Source organism: Belonocnema kinseyi, chromosome 8 (genome assembly GCF_010883055.1).
Source record: "Belonocnema kinseyi isolate 2016_QV_RU_SX_M_011 chromosome 8, B_treatae_v1, whole genome shotgun sequence".
NCBI classification, from domain to species: domain Eukaryota; kingdom Metazoa; phylum Arthropoda; class Insecta; order Hymenoptera; family Cynipidae; genus Belonocnema; species Belonocnema kinseyi.
This window is the reverse complement of record NC_046664.1, coordinates 127831223-127854931: the sequence shown is the minus strand read 5'-3', so window position 1 is coordinate 127854931 and position 23709 is coordinate 127831223. Positions and strand designations below refer to the sequence as shown.

Sequence of the window (23709 nt, the reverse complement as noted above, 5' to 3'; positions counted from 1 at the left end):
TATCAGCCTTGGAGGAGATTATGTTGAGAAATAAAAAAAAAAAATCTTAAAAACGTTGTTTTTCTTGGTCAGGCCGGAAACTTATCAATCCACCCTCGTATAGAGATCTTTGGGCTTGAGAGAACTTTGGATATTTGTCTGATTGCTGTAGAATCGCTCTCTACTGGTTGCCTGCCGGCGGCCGGTCTCAATGTCGCCTCTCGATCTCTATTGCAGGTTTTTTTTCGTGATGGAGAGTAGGCGCTCCGCCTACATAACCCCTTATCTGGAGTTGTTCGTCATTAGGACAACCGCGCGATTTCGCCGGGAGCGGGCACTAATCTAAACACTTCACCAGCTCCCAGCACAATCATGAAACCATGCCGAACAACTAAGGATAAGGGGATATGTAAGCGGATCACCTTCTCTACATCGGCCAGAACAAGCCAGCAACAGAGAAAGAGATGTGACACTGAGACCGGCCACGGACAAGCTTCCAGTAGACAGCGATGTTTTCAGACCCGGAGAAACATCAACATCAAGGGTTCTCTCAAGCCCAAAGATCTAGCTTAACTGGATAACGAGCTTCGTGGAGATTTTCCAGAAGAATCTGACCTCTAGACTATTAATTATGGAGTGTATCATGTACAGAGAGCTTTGGCAGATACAAACAGTAAAACAAAACCAATGGTTGATCATAAGACCAAAAGACAAATGCACAATCGCGACCCTTATTCAGTGTGTGATTGACTACATAACATTTAGCAGAAATTTCACCGCCAAGGTTTCGAGAGTTCGCGAGCGAACTCCGTATCCATTTTCACACACTTAAGAAGTCAATCCATCAGGCAGCATATAGTTGACAGAATACGGGTACTGTCTGGAGCAAGGAAATTTCTAAAGCAGATTGAGAGGTGGGTGAGACAGGAACAATAGTTTTTCTCTCTCCCATCTTGACTCGTCCAAGATCCAAGAGTTATTGTCGACCATCTGCCCAAATCAGAGGAGGTCGAAGCATTTATGAGAAAGGTCTGCGAAATCCACCACCCACTTAAAGACCACTCAAAGAACATAGAAGGCATTATTTCTTAACTACCATATCTTTAAAAGCCATGTTCTTCGATTGTCTTCAAATTCTGGGAATATGTTTGCCTATCTAATAGTACTTAATTCACATATTTATAGACCAGGATCACCACCCGTCCCTAAGTGGCGGGGGGTTGAATTATCCACCCCAACGCTTGTACGGGTAGATCAAAAGCCTATAACTTAGTTTCTAATTACGCGATTTAAATATTTGATGAGGGGTTTGGAAACAGCTTTATACGTACTTTCATCATATATTACTATTTATAACAACAAAAAACTTGATATATTTTAAAACAAATTAATTGTTTACTTAAATTTTTTCGCAATTTAGGGTTCTTCGATCTTTTTACTTTAGTCGCAAAAGAAAGCTTGGCTTTTTTACTATAAAGAAGTACAAACAAAAAATGGAGAAATTAATTTTTAATAAGATACAGGGCCACAAGTAAAGGGAGTCCTGGCGCTCACACTCGGGCCTTACGCTCCGGCATACCGCAAAACAGTTTTCGAATGTAATAGTTTTGTTAATTATTCACGTATACTTAGAATTGGCGTAGGTCATTCAGAACCTTTAAAAAATGTTTACTTGTTAGTTTAAAGAAGTGTATTCCTTTAAAAATATGTTATAAAAAAGTTGTCACTTCAAAATTAAAAGTAAATGCCTTAAAATAAAATTTTTTGTTTACTACTACAATTTGCTTCCGGAGTCTAACACGTGGCGGTTACAGTGCGATTTTTGTGAGCCCCCTTGCCTCTCACAGTTCAAGTACCCCAATTTTTTTTTTTAAATAAAAGGATTTTAAAATCGCACTCTGACCTCCATGCGGTAGACTTGGGAAACTATGATTTGATAATACCTAGGTTAATAACAGGCTTTAATTACTAATACTTTAGTAATACATTTGTTTAAATAAGCACAGCTTATACATAAGACAATGGTTAAATTATGTATTTATTTTTAAATCTGAATAAGAAGTAAACAATTATTGTCTGAATACAAATTTCAGTAGCAAGAAAATCATTGATTTTAGGAGAACTACAGTTAATTTTGAAGTAACAACTTTTTTGTAACAAATTTTTAAAGGAATAAACTTTTTAAACTAACAAATAAACATTGTTGCATACGGGTTTTCATGACCTAAGCCAATTCTAAGTATACGGGAATAATGAATGTTGGAAGCATGACGCCCGAGTGTGAATGCAAGGACTCTCTTTACATGCGGTCCTGTATCGTATTCAAAATTAATTACTCCATTTTCTTGTTTGCAGTTTTTTATAGTAAAAAAGTCCAGCTTTCTTTTGCGACTGAAATAAAAAATCGAAGAACCCTAAACCATTTAGGGAGAGGTGGCAATCCTGGTCTATAAATTTGTGAATTAAGTACTATTGGATAGAAAACAAATTCCCAGAATTTGAAGACAATCAAGGAACATGACTTTTAAAGTTGAGGCAGTTGAGAAATAATGTCCCAAAGATAGCTACACGAAGCTGTGCAATGGCCTCATAACAGCCTCATATTAAGACCTTCTGGAGAAAGAAATTTCCTTTAACCCATCAGAATCTGGCCTACATTTTCACCAAATATCTAAAGCCTGAAGTCTATTCCGTAGTGGTTAGTGGAAGGGCGCACAGTACTGCTGTCAAAGATGGGAAACGTAACTGACGTGGAGAATTACAGGCCAATCACTTGTCTAAACCCACTGTATAAGACCTTCACAGATATCCTAAATGATAGAAACAAATAGCATGAAAACCTGTTCATTGATAGATGTGTCTGCAAAGACGCAGCATCCTGTCAGCCCTGCCTATCTATGGTCTGGATTGATTACCGAGAAGTTTTTGATTTAACCTCCCATAGACTTATCATCTGTATGTTGGAGAGCTTAAAGGTTTATCCGCACATCGTGAGGTGCATAGAGAGATTTATTTCGCTTTGGAAAACCAGACTTACAATCTCATTTGGAAAACATGCCGTGACAACTAACACAGTCAGCTTTCAGAGAGTTGTCATTAAGGGCGACACCATGAGCACACTTATTTTTTGCCTCAGATTTTATTCACTGTGTGTCGCACTTCGCTGTTCCGCCAAGGTGTTAAAGTGCGCAACAGGAACACCTATCGAGAATATGAAGTTCCATTATATGCGGCACTTCAAATTCTCGACAATTGGCTCTATTTCCCTAGGAGCATTAAGCATCCTCTTGTCGAGGAGCTGTTCACGGAAGTTTTTCTCCTGTGTTTTCTTCATTGAGGTTTTCAGGAGTGAATACTCGAGATAGAAAATATTTTATGCAGCTTGCTCATCCCTGATATTGAAGTTAAGACCAAGTGTTTCAGCAACCTCCTATGCTGCTTTGTATACAGGAACTCTCCTTTGCCCACTTCTTCGTGCTTCTTGATCATTGTAAGAACGGCGTCCCGTTCATTCGCAAATATATGTTCTGTGCTCAGAATAATCCTATTATGAAGGCATTCAAGATTCAGTATTCCACTAACACCTTAACGGCGAATGTGATATGCATAAGCTCTCGTGACCCGATATCAAGAGATCTGAGCTCGTCCTTCGTCCATGGAACTACTCTTAATCAATAGAGCACTATCAGGGCGGCAAGCATGTTTATTGCAGATACTTTGTTCCTCGTGAGGAGGATCTTCGGGGATGCCACTAAGATTCCTTCACTTCAAATAAACCTGGGCACATTTTTCTAACCCAAATTCCATTCTAATCTCCTGAGTGTATTTTGCGACAATCCCTAGAGCTAGATGTAGTTGATCTTTATTTTTTGCATAGATCTTAAAATCATCCATGTAAAATACATCAGTGACCTCATTGTTAAAAAAAACTGTTGAAATGAAACTTGGATAGATTCTTTTTTCTACGTAAAATTCCCGGTTTCCTACTCCAGCAGCCACTCTAGTCAGGTCAGCCTTTTTATTACAGGGAGCAAAAAGTCCAAGTAAGGTTCACCTGCTGAGACGAATCTCTACTACAAAACTAAGCCGAATCACAAAACCAAGCATGATACTTCTTGATCAGGCCTCTTAATCGTGAAAATAGCGACTTATACCATATTTAAAAATACTTTTGACCTGTTATGCGACAGTTTCTAAACGATTTTTGAGTTTTTTATTTTATAATGGCCAAATCAATATTATTCCAAGAATCTGGTAGTTTACTTCCAGAAAAAAACCCTACTTGCAATGTTTTAAATAAGAAAGTTTCGTAAATGGGTACTTTTTGACATTAAAAATGCTAGTACAGAGCAGTTTCCAAACCGGGGGTTTTTTTAACAGTTCCAAAAGTTACTTTTGCGTGGATGAATAATTGCCATTGTATTTTAGAGCAAAATGTCTAACACAAGAAAGAAAGGAAACATAATTCTGAAGAAATTTTGTTGAAGAAATAATCGGCTAACTTCTATTCGTTCCGAGTTATGATATATTGAAAAATCCCCATTTTTTGGATTTTCAGTGAAAAATCACTAAGTCTCAAAAAAACACTGTGCAGCTTCGCACATAATTACTGCACGGAAGTGTTGACCCTCACAGAGTTGGCCATTTTTGCCTGTTTTTACGGGCAAAAAAGTGGACTTTAGTTTTTTCCAAATTAATCCTGTCAATTTCAGTTTACGTTGATTGTGCCAGAGGATGAAATAGAGTCTACAAAAATTTGCGTATATCTAAAAAAAAGTATTTTAGACCTATTATTTTGGGAATTGTAAGGTTTCAAAATTTGCATTTTTTTTGTTACATTTTTTACTAAAAAAGAAGTTGTGTTTTTGGAAAATACTGCATTTCCTGTGGATCCCACCACAAAGTATCTATAGAATAAACGAAAGTGGAGCCAATTTGGCGTAGAATAAAAAAAAGTGTCCTAGCCCAAATTGGTCACGAGATAGAGGCACTTAAGCATACCGTAAAGTAGAACTACGGTCATATTTCGAAATTTTTGTCCCAAATAAGTGTATATGATTCCTTTATCATGTATAATACGTCTTTTGTCATTGATAAATAAATAACTGTTTATAACAAAAGCTTGCTATCACTACTTATGGTTACTTTTTGGCCATTTTATAAGCATTTTTATGGCAAAAAGTCATCGTAATTGGTTAAAAATGTGTAATATGTTTTTTATCCATAAGAAAATATTTTTATTAATAATTGTTCATTACGAAACATTGATATAACCACTGTTGAGTACTTTTTGACTACTGGCAACCGATAAACAAATAGTTTTTTAAATAATTGTTTATTATAAAATCTTGTCATAATCACTTTTGAATACTTTTGCAGCACGGAAAGCTTTATAATTAATTAAAAATGTAATATATATTTTTTATCAATAAAGAAACCGTTTTTTGTAATTGTTTGTAACAATACCTTCTAATGAATACTTTTTCTGCATTCAATTCAGTACTTACCTCCAAGGGGCTTGTAATTCGCAGTGATTTTTTGTAAATTTTACACAATTTTCCGTGACCATTTTTTGGCATTAAAAATAATTAAGTAATTGATTCGTTGAAATTAATGACATATGAAATGTAATTGAACAATATGAAAAATTTCAAATAAATTATTGATGAAAATGGTCACAGCATATTATGTACAATTTACGGAAATCACTGAGAATTACAAGTGTCTTGATGGTAAGTATAAAATTAAATGCAGAAAAAGTATTTAGTAGAAAAAATTGTTATAAACAATTATTAAAAAAACCATTTGTTTATCGGCAAAAAATATATATCACATTTTTAAAGAATGATAAGTACTTTTTTGCCACAAAAGTAGTCAAAAAGTACTCAACAGTGGTTATAGGAATATTTTGTTACAAACAATTATTAATAAAATTTTTGTTTATGGATCAAAAACATATGACAGATTTTTAATCTATTACGATGACTTTTTTACCACAAAAATGTTTAAAAAATGACCAAAAAGTAATCATAATTAGTGATAGAAAGTTTTTTTTATAAACAATTATTTATTTATCAATGTCAAAAGACGTATTATACATGATAAATGAATCATATACACTTATTTGGGATAACAATTTCGAAACATTACCATAGTTCTACTTCACGGCACGCTCAGGTGCCTCTATGCATGAAGAGTGCACTTTCCAAGGTCATATCTCGTGAACTTGACAGGATTTATTTGGAAAAAACTAAAGTCCACTTTTTTGCCCGTAAAAACAGACAAAAACGGCCATCTTCGAGGGGTCATAACTCATTATCTATCATAGGTAGGCTATTGTTCTTTTTTTGTAATTACAGCAAATGGAGCCTAGTTTCACTCACTTGTGGGACACTTTTCCGCGCAGTAATGATGTGCGAAGATACACAGCGTTTTTTGAGACTTAGTCATTTTTCGCTTAAAATCCAAATAAATGGGGATTTTAATTTATATATCATAACTTGGAACCAATAGAAGTTGTCCGATTATTTTTCAACAAAATTTCTTCAAAATTTTGTTTACTTTCCTTTTTCTGTCGGAACTTTGCTCTAAAATGCAATGGGAATTATCGGTCCACGCAAAAGTAACTTTTGGAACAGTTTAAAAAAAACCGGTTTGGCAACTGATCTGTTCTAGCATTTTTGATATGTCAAAAAGGACCCCTTAACGAAACTTTTTCATTAAAAACATTGCAAGTAGGATTTTTTCTGGAATTTCACTCATTATTTCGACGTAATGCCTGGACTATATCACAGTTTATGTTATTTTATGAATTTCTATGAATTTTATGAATTTTTATGTTAGAAAGACAAAGGCTTCTTGAATTCCGACAACTCTGACTGATCTGACATAAATTTCTGTGTCAGTGTTATTAGCCATGATTAACTCTTTATGGCTATGATTTAGTGTAATATAATGAATGTGAACATTTTTGACGGAGCAGAAATGAAGAACCCCATATTTTAAACTAAGTCTCAACATTTTTTCAAGTATTTTTCATCGAAAGTTTTAAAGCTATAAGCTGCTGTTCAGAGGTCCATCGCCACTCAAATTTTCGCCTGCAATGAGCAGGCCGCAAATTTCACTCGAACACAAAAAATAATATTTTTAAATTAGTTACATGTTTTTGATTAATTATACCAAATTCTAACCAAAGATATTGAAAATTGAAAAATTAAAAGGCGTTTGAAAAAAATATACAATTTTTCACATATTTGTAATTTCTTTTTTTCAGAAAAAAGATACTCAACATAATTATATTTTTCCAAAATTATTTTCAATTGATAAATAAGTTAATAATGAATAATGAAAACTTTGTTTTTTGAAAATCGATTAATAATTGGCCGAGCTATAGTGTAAGCGAATGTAAAAAAAGGCATTTCGAGAAAACGCATTTGAAAAAAATAATATGGAAAACTGGAAATTCAAGCAAATACTAAATTACATAAAGTGCTTCCATTTCAATCTGAGATTACAGCACCAGTTTACCAAGCGGTAAAGTAGAGCGCGCTTTGTCTCCTACCCGAGAAATTTATGCTTAAAAACACATGTTTCATATACGAGGGTGGAATAAAGAGTCCGTGCAAAAATCAAAACTAGTTACATTTTTGGGATATACTTTTTTTATTTTTGAACCTATTCTCCGCCAGGGCCTATACATTCTTTGCAATGCTGCTCCAGTTTGTAGATTCCTTCTAAATAATAGGATTCGTCCAGCTATGTAAAATTTAAATCAACGATTTTAAATCCTAATTCCAGCAACTTTTCGTCCATAACTGCAAAGGGCAGAGCTGATGCTTTGTCATAATGGAACAGAACCTCTTTGCGAGCCATCGTAATCCTTTTTCTTTCAGCTCTGTTTTAAAACGGTACAATGACGATGCAGAGTATACATCTTTAATTTTTTTGCCCTTACCAGACAGTCGACGGACATTATATTATTCCTTGCGAAACCCAAAAAAATAAAATCCATAACCTTCCCGGCAGAAAGAACGGTCTTCGCCTTCTTTGATGAAGATTTTCCCGTGTCCGTGTCCTGTGGATTTCACTGAAACAGCTGCAAGCCATCTTTGGAACACATCACACAATTTCTTTGTTGTCAACTGTGAGCAATCGCGACATCCATCTTGCGGATATCATAGTTTTTATCAATGATTTCTGGAGTATTGTCCTCAACAGGATTGGCCTCAAACTTGGTGTGTCTTCCTCTAGGAGATCGTTGTAACTGAAAATAATCTTGATACGTTCCAATCGTGCCATTTCACCGACTTTACACGGACTTTTCAACCCACCCTCGTACATATAAGTTACACATGCCCATACGCATTGTTTAATTAAACAATATATTTATTTATAGTTTAACTGCTCTCAAAGATACTCTTTAGTATTCGATATATAAATATTTTTAATATAGTTTTTTTTTTCAAGCCCAAACATACCAAACTATTCGTTAGTTTTTTAAAGGATTATAGGCGTAGAAAACTCGATTATTACGTTTTATAAATTATAGTGACAGACTAGTTGTGAAATTGATCGGCGGTTCAGAATGGTTTAAATTCAAAACTGAGGTTGTAGAATTAGATCCATCAAAATCTTCTTCAATGTTTCTTTGCTTTAAGAATGAAATTTTAAATTAAGATTTTGCTTGAGTACTTTAAGATGATACTTCTATGCAGAGCGATTCTGTTAGTTTTACATGTGTTCCTTTTTTTCTATTGATTGATTCGTCCAAATAACTCTCTGTAAAATATCTGAATTACCATACAACAAAACTTTAAGTTCTATTATGTCGGATCCTCTTTCAGCGAACAATGTTGCGGAAGTCCGACGAAAACTATGATCTGTATATAATTCTGGATTTGGCAACTTCACAAACTCAGCCATTTGCCTTGAAATAGATCCAATTTTGTTGATGACAATTACCTGATTTTTGCAATTCGCGTATTAGTAATTAACGAAGATATTCTTTAACTTTTCTGGATTATGACAAAGAATTTTGGATCATCGGAATTTTTTTATGGAATGATTTTCCTCTCTCCTCACTCCATCGCTAAATCTGACAATCATTATAACCTGTAAATAATAATTAATTACTCATTTTAATTAAGTAATTCAAGAACTTGCAGCCTACAACATTGCCTCAAAACTGGAGAAATAGGGTGTTTTTTGATGAAAATAGGAACATAATAGTCATATAAAATTTCTTTTCATCAATGTATAAGTGCCATATGAACTTCAAAAGAAAACGTTAAAAATCTAAATGTATTGCATTTTCAACAAAATAGTGGAATTTTCAAAAAAAAAAAAAAAAGATTCACTTTCTACCAAAACACTTTAATTAAAAATAATAAACTTTCAACCAAACAAGATGAATTTTCCACCAAAAAAATATGAGCTTCCAAAAAACGGTGAATTTTTCATCCAAAAAGAAGAATTTTCTATCCCAAAAAACGAACCTTAAATAAACAAAAAGAAATTAAGGGGAAAAGAAAGGTATGTTTATTGAAAATAGGCAGAAAATGATGAATTCATTTTAAAAATGTGATAAGAGGAATGGAGAATAGAGTATGAAGTCTGTATTACACTCGATCAATTTAATTTTAATAATTGAATACATACCATTTTATAAACTATTTCCTCTTTCAAACTATGATACGTCAACATTCTCATGGACACTTAATGTTTTTTTAATCATTGAGTGACGAGACCATAAGGCTGATGGTGAAACTTTATTCACTTTTCACCTCTCGATAAAATATAAAAACAAAGCGGTATCGCACGTTGAGGTTTGTTTTTTCCTTTCTTCCAATCTGTTAAATTGATATAGGTTTCCATGCACTTTTGCTTGGATTTATCAGATAACAAATCTGACGAACTATCCTCTGATGCATCGATAATTTCTTTTGGCATGTCATCATTATCACCATCTTCAGTCGGATTCATTTAGTTATTTGTGCTTTTTCTATCACTAAGTTACATACACATGCATGCACGATGATGTACGACACTAACCTGTCAACCTGACTTATTATAGCTATTGTGAACAGCGGATCCTAACGATCAACTATTTCACCAGACGGCGACGGTGCAGCCGTTTGTGAAGGCGAAACGGAAGATAAATTCAAAATTTTGCCTCAAATGCGCATTTTCAAAGTGTGCGAAGATTTTTCTCGCGTAGTGTGAGCATTTTTTCGGCCACATATTCGCGAAAGCCTTCTTTCGGTGCCTGTATAGTTTCATATACAAAAATAAAAAAAATTTAGTGGATGATCTTATTATCTTCTTTTACATTACCATAATTTTACATTGTTTAATTTAATGAACATTTTTAAGGAAAATAATAACTTTATCTTACTGATTTCAAATCGTAGATTTCAAATTCTTTATGTCTTACGGTCCAATCGTAAATCGAAAAAATAAATATGAGTCAAAAAAACATGTTCTTCGAAACTCAGATATTTATTTAATAGGAAAAACTCCTTTCAAATCTTCCTGACGTTTCAGTACACATGCGTACCTTTTTCAAAGGTTCTTAAACCTGAGTTGATGATAGTTTAAATAGTCAAATAGATCAATTTTCAGTAAAAAAAAAGGAACATTTCAGTCAATAGTTTTAAGAAAATTAATTAAAATTTAGTCATTTTTTGAAGTCTCAAAAAATTGTTTCGAGAATTCAATCGATTACAACTACATTTTTTTGTTTTACATTTTTCTGTTCGTCCGTCCTAACCTACGCCAATTTTGTTTTCTCGTACAATTTTAAAAAATGTAGTTGTAATCGATTGAAGTCTCGAAAAATTTTTTTGAGACTTCAAAAAATGACTAAATTTTAATTAATTTTCTTAAAACTATTGACTGAAATGTTCTTTTTTTTTTTTTGACTGAAAATTGATCTGTTTGATTATTTAAACTATCATCAACTCAGGTTTAAGAACCTTTGAAAAAGGTACGCATGTGTACTGAAACGTCAGGAAGTTTTGAAAGGAGTTTTTTCTATTAAATAAATATCTGAGTTTCGAAGAACATGTTTTTTTGACTCATAATTATTTTTTCGATTTAATATTGGACCGTAAGACATAAATAATTTGAAATCAATAAATATCAACGGTCGAAGAAAGGATTGATTTGTTTCATCAAATCATTTTACAATTTATCTTACTGGTTCCACATTTTCTATAAGAATTTTACATACAATGTGACAATTACAAAATATTATTGTCGAATTAAAAAGAATTAGAGGAGAGTATTCGAATATGAGATATTCTCGTAATATGAGAAAGCGGGGTATCAGCTAAACTAAGAGACAAACCCTGATGGTTCTATCACTAACTTGTAGCCCTTAAAGAAAGAGTAATTTCGTGGTATAGTCCATTTTTCATTGGGCTTTTAAAGATTATAGGCGAACTTTTTGTGAAATCGATGGTGGTCGAGTTCTTGGAAGGGAATTCTTTAAACCCTATTTATTATTCATTAAATATGTATTTAGCAGTAAAGTTTGTCTGGTGTGATGGGGATTGAATAACTAAGTAGGAAAATATCGATAGTGTTGAAGTTTTTCATTGTACAGATTACAAGAGTGTTTGTGACTACTGCAAAAACTAAATATATCTAAATAGCAGTGAATTTACACTTCGGAAATATCGAATGAAGTGGCAAACTAAATTTCCTTTAAAATGACTTATAGTACTTTTAAATTCAGTACATAGAATTCCGACAATCACGCCAAACAGAGCTGGTATCTCATATTTGGGTACTCTCCTCTACTTATTACAGAAAAATGTGAAGAAAAGAAAAAATATTATTTTCCTTAAAAATTAGTGGAAAAAAGGTTCATTAAATTACTTTAAATTATAGTGATATAAAACGTGATGATTGTATATGTATAAAAATGTAGTGGATGCATTTTAAGGACATTTAGGAGATAAAAAAATCAATAAAAGGACAAAAATCTAAATGGGAGCTCTAAATAATATCAGAGTTTCGATTTTTTTATTAGTTAGGAAGAAAAATTTAACCTACTTTATTACTGTCATCAAGAGCTGGAAATTCTTCATTACTTCTGTCAGATTTACGGCCGCTACTTTTATTAGGTGTAGATCCAGCTACTTTTCCATAAGCATCTTCATCTTCCCAGTTTCTTGTATATTTATTAGGACCACGTCTAAGGAAACACAAAATGATATTTATAATGATTGTTGTTATGATTAAGGCGATTAAAAAAACGCTTTTTATCATAAATTACCCATATCGCCTTCTTCTTCTTGCCCTCGGTGGACCTTCTTCATTTCTTATATCATAGCCGTAAATAGCTATTAATTCCTCGTGACTTTTTGGAGCCTGTTCTTCGTCATTGTACCTATCATGATTCCATTTATCTTCCTTATCCTTCCACACCTTTTTTTCTTTAGTTTCTCGTTCAACTTGGGGTTCGATAGCTTTTTCTCCTCCGGCAACCTCCTCCGCTGTTCGATCGTCGTGTTCGTAAAAAGTGCCGCGTTTTGGAATGTACTGTGGATTTCGTCGATCCTCATCGTCGTCTAATTTCTTCTGTGGCTTTTCTTCCTCTTGACCATCTCCACTTTCTCGCAAAACACCTTCTTGCGATTCAGTCTCAGATTCACTTCCAGCGGTACCATACTCTGAATCATGATGATCTTCAATCGCTTCACTACTCTAGAAGTACAAAGATTTAAATTTAAAAGTTTGTAATACAAATTTTCTGTAAACAATATAAAATCAGAAAAACTAATGTAGAGATAAAAATAAAGTCAAACAGGTTTATGGTAAACACGAGTCACGTTTATTTTATGAACAACAATTAATACATATCGCGTTCGGTATAAAGATTTTAAAACAGTGTCGGTTCGCAGACCAGCTTCGAACTGAACTCTCGATGCACGCTCACACACGCTCTCTTGTCTATCGGTAATAGTTCCTAGACTCTCCGCTGAACCGCGCCACACACTGAGCAGGCCCAAAAAGGCGGGGAACTCAAATACTACACTAATCAAAAACTTAATGAATTAGGTATTTAAATTTGTACATTTTAACTTAAAAATGTTCACCTTCTAATACTTATTTAAAAAGTACTATATCTCTATATACAATCTCTATTTTGTAACTATTTCAATTTTATATTAGATAACTTCTGTCTCCAATTTTTACATTTTCAACATGCGTTAAAATATTTCAGCTTCAAATTTTTTTAGATTATTTGTTTTAAATGGTTCAGCACTTGAAACGTTTACCTTATTTATTCATATATAATTTGTTTAAGTGCTATAATTGATTTAATTATTATTTAATACCGGGTAGACTTAGTTATTTCAGAGAAGTTCCTGCGTAATTCAAATACACCAGAAACTTGTAAGACCGTACAACTCGAGGCTCTGTACAAACTTACAAACAGTCGACGCAGGTACAAAGCAGGTATACGAGGCGGCGTCGTACATACAAATTCCAGGCGCCTGCACCGAAAGAAAAGACGATTTGATGCAGTACCGAAAATCAGTACGGCGCTGAAACGGGATCGGTCCACGGAGGCGCTGATATCCCAAGTGTGAGTGTATGCATGCCGAGACCGAAGTAACAAAGACCAGTCTTAGAAATTTCAGGTGTATTGTATTTTAAAATATCGCATATTTAAAGCGAAAGGAGAAAAAGGAGAAGTTTTTTAGAATAGGGTAAAAAGGGGGATTTCAAGAAAAAGGGCGCAATAAGAAAAGAGGAGAAGACTGTGCATCCTGTATTTTCGTTGATATTATTCATCATGAATTTGATTTGTAGTCCTTTATTTTAAATGATATGTTTAAAAAAAAAAATAAAGTTCAAAAGAACGTGTCAAAAGAATGCGTTTTGACGCAAATGAAATTGCCTCTAATATAATTGAAGGTTAAGAAGATTTTCACTTGTGTCAAAGAGAATCTCTTTGAAGACATTATCCATTTGCGACAAACTTCATCGAATCTTGCAACCAGATAAGTCTCTTTCTATAAAGACGTTCAGCTGGTTCAAAACAAAACAGGCAAAAGGACGATGCTTTGTTTCCAAAACAACAAGTACCAGATTCATAAAAAATAGATCTTGAGGGCATTGTAAAATTTTCACTTTGATGTGAATTAGCAATAACTAGCTGCCAGAACGAAAAAAGAATAATAGTTACTTTTCAGAGTTTTGTTTTCAGAATAAGTTGAACAATTAGAAAACAAGTTAGTAACCGTAATATACTTAATTTTACCAAATCATGGCCGAATATAAAAGTTATAACTGTTTCTACGCAAATATTCAAATAAAAATTTGTTCATAAAATTAATTTTTTTGATGATTGTGTATGAAAAATCAATAATTGCTGTAAACTGACGAATTATAATAGTACGGAATCATTCATACTGCGAACAATCAACATCACTTCTGAAAAGAGTGGTTTACACTTTTTATTTGTTTATAAAAAATGAAAAATAATTTAAACTACCTCTGACTCGCCGGCTAACATTTTTTAAATTATTCATAGTTGATGCCATGTCATTCTGAATAAACTTGAACGCGTTAAAATAATGATAGATAAATAAACGTTTATTTTTCGGCAGCCTTTGTCTCCGCGGCTAACACCTAACACTTAACTACTATTTACAATATTTACATTTCTGTTACATCTACTTTCTCTCCTATTTACAATCTTTTTTCTTCTCCATTCTTCTTCCTCCGTTCTTCTCTTCTTCTCTATCTTACCCAACACCCCCTTCACCCATGCTACTGCCCTTTTGTCAGCCCTTTCATGCAACAATACCTCCATGCTTATCCCCCTGCTTTCCACCTTTTCACATTCCTCCAACCAATGCTCCAATTTTGCATCCCCCTTCCCACACAATTCACTGTTTTTTTACTAAGGACCATTTTTGAAGTTAAACAACAAGATTTTTTCTAAGATTATTTTAAAAATGAATAAAAATACCCTAATTACGGAAAAACTTTATTAAACAATTAAATTGTTTGAAAAATGCTGAATTTTTTTGTCATTTCTTTCTTAATAAAATAAAATAAAAGAGTGAAAAATGACCTTTCGAAAACCCTCTTAAAAATTAAATCGCTGAAATAGAAAAAAAGTTTCAGGCCTTTGAATGTACCCGTGAAGGCGTTAGTGTTACCAATTTCACCCTCTCCCTTCACTTAAAGAGGGGAGGTAATCGTGCTCTATTATTTTTTTCGATTAAGTACTGTTGGATAGGTAAAAATATTCTCAGAATTTAAAGAAAATCGAAGAACATGACTTTTAAAGTTGGGAAAGTTGAGAAATAATGCCCCATTAGGGGCACGATTATTTGAAATCCAGATGTTTATTTTCATTAAGAAGCTCCGTGGATGGGTTACTCATCGGTTTAAATAAGGAACGTTTATATGCTCGTAAAGTAGAAATATTTCAGTATACATACAATTCCCTTAAAACCCACGTTTTGAAAGAAGGTTTTTCATTACTATTTTATTCGTATCTAAAAAAATTTATTTTCCATTTAACTTTAGTCATCAGTATTAGTCACAGGTCACTTACAGTTCAAAATGTTCGACACATTTTTCATTTTGAAGAAGTAATATTTTTGTAAAGATTTTTACATGTATCAAAGAAAGTTTTATATCTATGCTGAAAATATCTAAAAAAATGTGCATTCGATAAGAATAATGAATCGAATTTGTTTATTACGTTATAAACAAATTAATAAAAAAATATATTCTCGGGATTAGAAATTTTTATTGAAATCCAGCGTTTGTGTATAAAATTTGTCAGAAATAAAAAGTTTATTATTATTCATTAAAGACAGATACTATTTGGATTTTTTATAAATAAATTTAATACACAAATTTGAAGTTTGGCTATTTATCAACGTTATGCTGATGACCATTTTCATTTAAGGTTTTTAAATTTAACAAAGAATGTTTTATACCTATACTAAAACTATCTAGAAATAATTTACAGTCGATGAGAATAATTTACAAAATTTTTTATGCGCGGCTCGCACAGAGGGAAAGACTTCTAATGATAGCTTAGAAAAAACTCTCGCAGACGCTGTTCATTCATTCAGTAGGCAACTATCCTTAAATTCTATCAACTAAATATTAGACCTTAGAGTAACAGAGACAGAGAGAAAAGTGACGTCAGCAAGGCGGAAGGGCGAGTGGATACGAGGAACGCGAGAAGAGCGACAGCGAAGCTCGATACGCGCATCTCAAGGGGGGCCACAAAATTGAATCTTACAATTTCCCTGACATTTACACGAATTTCCCGGATAGGAAACTATTACAAAGGAGAAAAAGGTATCAATAATGTGCCAAGAAAAATAATGAAACAAGCCAAAAAAATTCGCTTTACATGGCAGTGTGTTCATATTCAGAGAGCGTAGTCTGACGTTGCGCACCGAGCTCTCCCACCACTCCCCCCATGCCATGGTTCTCTGCAGCGAGGAAGCCCAAGCTAAGCTCGGTGCGCAACTTCAGATTACGCTGGTCCGCTCTCTGTTCATATTCATATTTATTATAATTCCAGCACAATTTTTACAACAATTACATGGTTCTTTTTGTCTATTATATATGCTTAAAGTATATTATGTGTCTACATATCACTCTTACAATTCATAGTTAGATTACAGTATCGATTTTCCCTTTACAATCTACTTATTATAAGTTATATTGTAATTGCGTTGAAATTACTCATTGTAGAGTTTAAGCAATCAAATGATTCATTCAGAGTCTTGCACAGATCATTTATCAACCTACACATATCCTGTTCAGGAGAGTTGTAAGCATTACTTGCTTTATCAATTTTAATATAGAAGAGCTCTTGGGACCATGTATCAAACTGAGGCACTCGAAAATAAATTCTATTTAGTAGAAACATTTAATATTTTGAATAGAATTTCTAGGTAGTAAAGTGATCTTCTATCTTCAACTAGCATTATATTAAACCGCGTATAAAGTGTTAGCTATGAGCTACCCCTTTCAGGGTAAAAACCCTTTTTCTTAAATACTAAATACCTGAACAATTTCTTTTGTATTTTTTAAGTGTCTCAGGATCTGATACAAATTATAACGTTTCCCTTTTCTTTATTCCTAGATTTATTCCTGGATCGCACGTTGATTCTACTTTACTTTATTGGACGTTATTGATTTCGCAATTAAGAAATATTGGGTTCACAGTTCTAGAATATGTAACGACTGAACTTTCTTCTAGATGAAGCGTCAGCTTATTCTTCATACACCATAGATAAAAAATGTCCAGATCAGTCTGAAGCATCACACAATCACTTATTTATTTTTTTCTCTTAAGTATCTTTGTATCGTCCGTATATAATTTGTACGCGATCACATCAGTTATATCCTTACTACAAACAATACAAAAAATAGGACCTGAAACTTAGGACCTGAAATAAGGCGATTAAATTTTTTTTTTCAAAAATATTACTGCGAAATAAATATCATGCAAACACTTTTCGAATTATTTATTTGCATAATCGTAATTTATTTTTCTTTACATATTTGCGGATGATAATTTTCATAGATTATCATGTAGCTGGGTCAATAGGCATGTGCCAGATACCCACAGATACTGTAGCGATCAGTGCCATAGTTTTTCTCATATTTTCCTTGCATAAAACTGCATTCACAAACTTAAAATTCAAAAAAATGTAAGCACTCACCTCGCTTTATATTTAAAAATTTTACATGCAATAAATCTGGCAATTTAGGAAAAAAATTGACGAACTAATAAATTTGTAACTTATGGGTAATTGGATAAATTTATAATTTATAATTTAGTTATAATTTTAAACTGGATAAGTTTACAAATTTAGAACCATAATTTTGTTTATCTATGAAATTTGTGCGTTTGTAGATGTTCTCTGCAAAAAGTATTTCAACATTTTGTAGGAAGTTGTATTTACATTTTTTGTTTTTATTTCCCCATTGAAAACTGTATAATCTTTGACTGATTCTCATTTCTTTCGTAGCTGCAGTGAATAGTGCATTACCCAGCTACGTGATAATCTATGACGATTATCGTCCACAAAATGTGTCAAGAAAAATAAATTGCCTGGAAAGCGTTACAAATGTTTATTTGACGTGCGTACAATACGAAAAAAAACTTGGAAAAAATATTTGTACCCACGGTAGCATGGTTGCCAGCCAAGCTCTTTACCACTGAACTGACGATGCTTGATGAAATTACACGCGCACGAACTGGCAGACGTTCGGCAACCATCGCTAATGTGATTTACAAACGCTCATAGTTCTTACAAGGGACCAAAAAATCCGGAACACTTGTCTAATTATTTTTGATGTACTATCGATTGATAATACTGTCATCAAAAAGGCAATGTCGCATAAGAGGCTTTCCCCTTTGAGAATCGTAGTCTTGACCCACGGTCGATAAGGAAGTGCGTCCCGATACCGCGCGTGGCGCGAAGATGGCAGCTAGCCTGTAAATGATTATAACTACAGTTTACAACACACACATAGGACATGTCAGTTTATTCCCCTTTTTTATCCATTTCGCGACGTATTTCGAAAAACTTAGGGTCACCATCACCAAGACGTGGCCCTTCAAAAACATGGTATCTTTCGAGAATTCTTCTATGATATCAGAATTGTGAGTAAAAAAATAAATTTTGCCAACGATTCTCATTGTCAAATGCTGTTATCTGCTACCTGCTAATTTCTCTTTTTCGTAAAATATTTGTCGTGGAAATAATGATTTCTTCAACAAAAGGTTTGATTTGTCAATATTTTGTTGAACAGAGGATCTCGCAAAACCCTGGATATTCGATAAGTTATCTTTCTTTCGTTCTCAAATAGTTCGGAAAAAATATATATTGAGTCGACCGCGTACCTATAAAAAAATTCAAAGTCGGATTTAACCAACACCCTTAAACTTACAAAGTGCATCTTTCGTTACGCAGTTACAATCTATTAGTAAAGTGGGATGGTGCTCATCCTCATTTACCGTAGTATCTGAATTGATTTTTACTGTGCACATAGTATTCGCAAAAACTAAGTCTAAAGATCTATTGTTATTCTTCAAGATTTTGTTGCACTGAGTTAAATCCATAAATTCAGCAAATTTGCATAGTTTATCCGCCCTAATATCTGAGGAAAAACCCCTCACAATAATCATTGTAGTTGCTTATATTGAAATTTGCAGCAATAATAAATTTATAATAATGTAAAGATCCTAGAAAAAATTCATTTCCTCTGTAAATAAAAAAATTCATTAAACTTCAACGATGGAGGTATATATAGAACAAAAGAATAGAAGTTTTTAGATATTTTTATAGCAACAAGAGATATGCTAGGACAATGATTTTTCAAACTAATCAATGGTATTTCAATTGACTTGAAATGTGTATTTATTGCTATAAGAGTTCCTCCACGACTTCTCCCAATTCTATCATCTAACATTCTGACAGTAAACACTTAGCTTTTCTCTCGCTCCGTATCCTTATCTTCCATCAGAGTTTTCTTCTAGTCTTCTCTTCTGATTATGACAGGTACTCCTTGCCGATATGCGATTCAAAGATCCACTTTCCCTTCTGACATTCTCTTGGTCAACTCCTGATGTACATTTTGAAATTCCTCTTCGTGCATTTTTGTTCTGTCTGGAGTGCATTTGATTTCCTTTAGAATTTCCATTTTCTGGCCCTTCAATACAATAGATATATATTTGTGTAGGTTTCTCGTCTGCATCTCCGTATCAAGATTACGTTTATTGGCCTCGGATTCGTCATGTTCTGTAATATTTTGCCAATTTTGTAGAATTGTTTACCCTCTAGCACAAACTCAGAGTCAAAACATTTCATAATTTTCAAAAAGTTTTTAGACTCACTCTTCTTATTTGCAAAGTCCTTTGTCCCCCCATCAACTTGTGCCACACCGAAAATCATGAGTTTGGTTCTTCTGCTTTTGCTATCTTTCTAATTCATGTATACAGGGATTTAAATTACTTGCATTATCCTTGATCGGGGGCATTTCCTTTAGAGACGCAAAGTGAACAACATGTATGTCGTCGCTTTTCGTCGAATTAACAGGTTCGTTTGCACGAGCAGGACCGCAAGAGGTAAGCAAACTATCTTTTCTCTCTCTCTCATCCTCGATCCACAATTTAAATGATATGTATTTTGGCATCCAGAACACCTATTTATATCTAACGGTTGAATTAAGTTTGACTCTTCGCTGCACTGTTTATAATGCCATACCTCAACCCCTGATATTGATAGCAGATTTTTTCCCTATTAGCCATTATACTTTCATAGATAATAATTTCTCCAGGTCTTATATCAATTCCAACCAAGAATAAAATAGTATGTAGGTTTAAGAAAACTTACACACACAGGTCTGTAATGTGCCAGTGTTCCTACCAACGGACACGTGAATTACTGAACCATTCATTCACTGAATAGAATTCAATGCCTCATTACCAATTACTTTACAATTCCGTTCTAGTCTATGGTACGATTTTAAACCCTTTAATTTTAGGAACTTCACTACTAAGACCAAACAGCACCCAATTTCTAACACATTATAACATTTTCCACGTTCTGACACGTTATACAAATTTGAGGATGGGAACCCAACAAACACATCTTCATCAATCCCACTCAAGAATAAGGTCTGTGCCCGTCCTTAATTATCCAAATCACTTAAGAGAGTCGCAAAGCACATCCTCCACAAACTCAGTATCAATATATCCGAAATAAATTTCCCTGACTTCCCTGATATATGGCCACCCTAATATCCCTCCACCGATTTTCTAGCCCGGAACGTCACTTGTTTGGGAGCTGGATACTAGCACCTTTACAAAAACCCTACAGCGGGTTACCAGCCCTAGGTTTCTCGAAGCTACATCGCCATCACTCTCCAGAGGCGACTACTTTGTACATCAACCTTCGTCCACAAATACTGTTATAGATAATGATAAATATAATCTGAATAAACGAATATCCCTGGAAACATTAATTCTCACGCTGTTTGTTGAAATCATCCCCCTCCTCTCTCTCCTCTGCTACGGGGCCAGCTGCATTCCAGCCTCTCCGTTTCCGCTGAGACAGCTGGTATTCCAGCTCTTTTAGCCGACACCCTTACTTACTTCATCTCGCCCTCCCCCCCCCCTTTTTACGAAAAAACGTGAACCTCTGCTAATACGTTTTTTTCTAGGGTAACAGTCAAAATCGAAAACAACCACTCAGCTACGACGCCATTCCCCCTTCATCCACATCTTTGCTCCAGATCACTGCTCCTCCCGCTATCTCTTTCTATCTTAAAAAATAGATACCTCAGACCCTCCTTATATCTTCAACCAATATCTTTCCTCTCACTCTCTTATCGGATCTTTTCCAGAACACTCTTCCTCCCGTTATTTCTTTCTGTCTTATGAAATAGACACATAAGTCCCTCCTTCCACCTTCACCAGTATCTCCCCTTGCACTCACTCCCTCTCACGAGTTATCTTCGCCTACTACTACCTTTCTGCTCCGAGATAATTTCTTAAAATTGAGTTTGCAGGAAAAGGTTTGAAACAAAAGTTAGCCCACTCCCAGAGATGTATATTTTCATTATTATATCATTTTTTGATCAAATTGATACATTTGGAGAAAACATCAATTGAAGAAATACCATAACAATAAAAAGCCGTTTTTCTCTACAAGTCATTTTTTATAAAATTATTAGAAGATAAAAAGTACTCTATTACAGGTACACTCCAAAATTAATAAGAAGTATTGTATCAAAATGTTAATATTCACCAAGTTATTCACGTTTTTCCTTCTTTCCCCCATTGTTTCTTTCACCTGCTCCATCTTTAACAATTCAAAAAAAAGGTGTGCTCAAAATTAGTACACGAATAGAGTAAGTCTTGTGCAAAGAATTGGCGTCAGCCACTTTCAGGTAAAACAATAACTTATTCTGCTATAAATAATCATAATCAGAGTCACGTTCTCAACTTCTGATTATCGTAGGAAGTTGTAATAAAGGTCAATATGATTATAAAAATTAAACAACAAAATCGCTTTACTTTAAAATATACATTATTGCAATTAGAGCAATTTATTACAAAAATTGAGAAATACTGATAATATAATTAAAAAAAGCGCTTTTCGAGCTACAAGGCAAGACCCCCCCCCCCCCATGTTTCAGTTCTGAAAAAAGAAAATCCTTAATTTATTTTTTTTTCGAAATTGAAAAATTAACACGTGCCACCGGGCACTTTAAGCTCCCATTTAATTAACATTTAATATTTATCATGACTTTTTAATCAATTTTTAATTGTTTAAACAAATGTAAATCATTTTAACATTTATTTATGCCAAATTTTTTTTAAATAATCGTATTTTCTGATTGAAATATAGTATTTTTCATTGTTTAATATAGTAATTTTTTTCTAAAAAAATTATGTAATTCCGATTTCCGATGTGTATAAAAAGAATAAACTAACCACTTTTTAATTGATTAAACAAATATAATTTGTTTAAATAATTACTTTCCCAAAAAAAGTTTAAAAATAGTATTTTTTGAGTTAAACCTAATATTGAATGATCTTGAGGAGCAGCTAATTTGGCTAAAGCTTTATGTTATTGTTTATACAATTAATTTTGTTTTCTTTAAACTTACTACTCCCAGAAATCATTCAATATTATGTTTATCTCAGAAAATACTTTTTTTTAATATTATTAGAAAAATAATTGTTTAGACAAATTATATTTGTTTAAACAATTGAAAAATGGTCAGTATGTTCTTTTCAGAGACTACACAGTCAGAAACATAATTGTATGTGTTCTATTTTATTTATTTTTTTTTAATTATTGGAAAAAACTGGTTGAGCGAATAAAGATTGTTTAAAAAAAAAAATTTATTGAACATTAAAAGAAAAGTATGGAAATGATGTAATTAGTCAACGAAACGTAGCATAGGATACTTATTTGAAAAGGAAGTTGATATCAGGCTCCATTTGTAGAAATTTTAAAATTAGACAATAAATAATTGTTTGAGGCCATGCGAAGAGTGGGTCTTGTGACCAGATTCCTATCTTACCGCCACTTTTTTTATTTCCCAACTTATTTGCACACGAAGCGCCACATCGAGTTGGAAATTTGGAATAATAAATAAGAAGCACTAACAAGGAAGGTACTTCAGGTATCCCTCGCCGATTTGTTCTCCCTGACATATGGTGTAGTACTCGAAAAACTAAGCGACACGTATTTCTTTTTATCTGCGGAAAAACACTTTAAGGGGGTGAACAGCTCCTCAAAGATAGGGGTCTAAGTATCGATTGTATAGTTTTGTGTATAAAAACCTAATTTATTTCGATAAAATCTACTGGAAAAGTTTCCTCGTGATGAAAGATGAATAACGTAATATTCTCAAAAAAGAAAAAAGTTGAAGGGGGTAAACTACCCTTACATATATTCAAGGTTGCGCTAAAAATGTTTAAATTCACAGAAAAAATTTTTTTTTAAATATATTTTGCACTTGAGACAAAAATAAAGTTGACGTGGTTCGCCAAAAAATTTTTTTTTTCAAATTAATGAGGTTCGCCACCCCTTAAAACTTCTAATTTTGTTATTATTATTATTACACCATTAAGCCATTTCCCTTTCGGGGTAGGCGTGACTCACTCGGCAGGGGAAAGGAGTAGTGTGTGGAAGGGATAGAGATTTT

At 33.4% G+C, this 23709-nt stretch overlaps 1 protein-coding gene across 2 annotated transcripts in view; it reads right to left on the bottom strand.

Moving 5' to 3' along the window:
* Positions 1 to 23709, bottom strand: part of LOC117179099 (protein CASC3-like) — a 217134-nt gene that overhangs the window by 138180 nt on the left and 55245 nt on the right. Inside the window, exons 2-4 of one of the 2 annotated variants that reach the window (XM_033370758.1) lie at positions 21798 to 21851; positions 12260 to 12690; positions 12037 to 12178 (exon numbers count right to left, since the gene is read on the bottom strand). In XM_033370758.1, the coding sequence (XP_033226649.1) occupies positions 12037 to 12178; positions 12260 to 12690; positions 21798 to 21851 (627 nt within the window). The remainder of the gene's footprint in view (positions 1 to 12036; positions 12179 to 12259; positions 12691 to 21797; positions 21852 to 23709) is intronic. The other variant, XM_033370759.1, reaches the window with a different exon arrangement.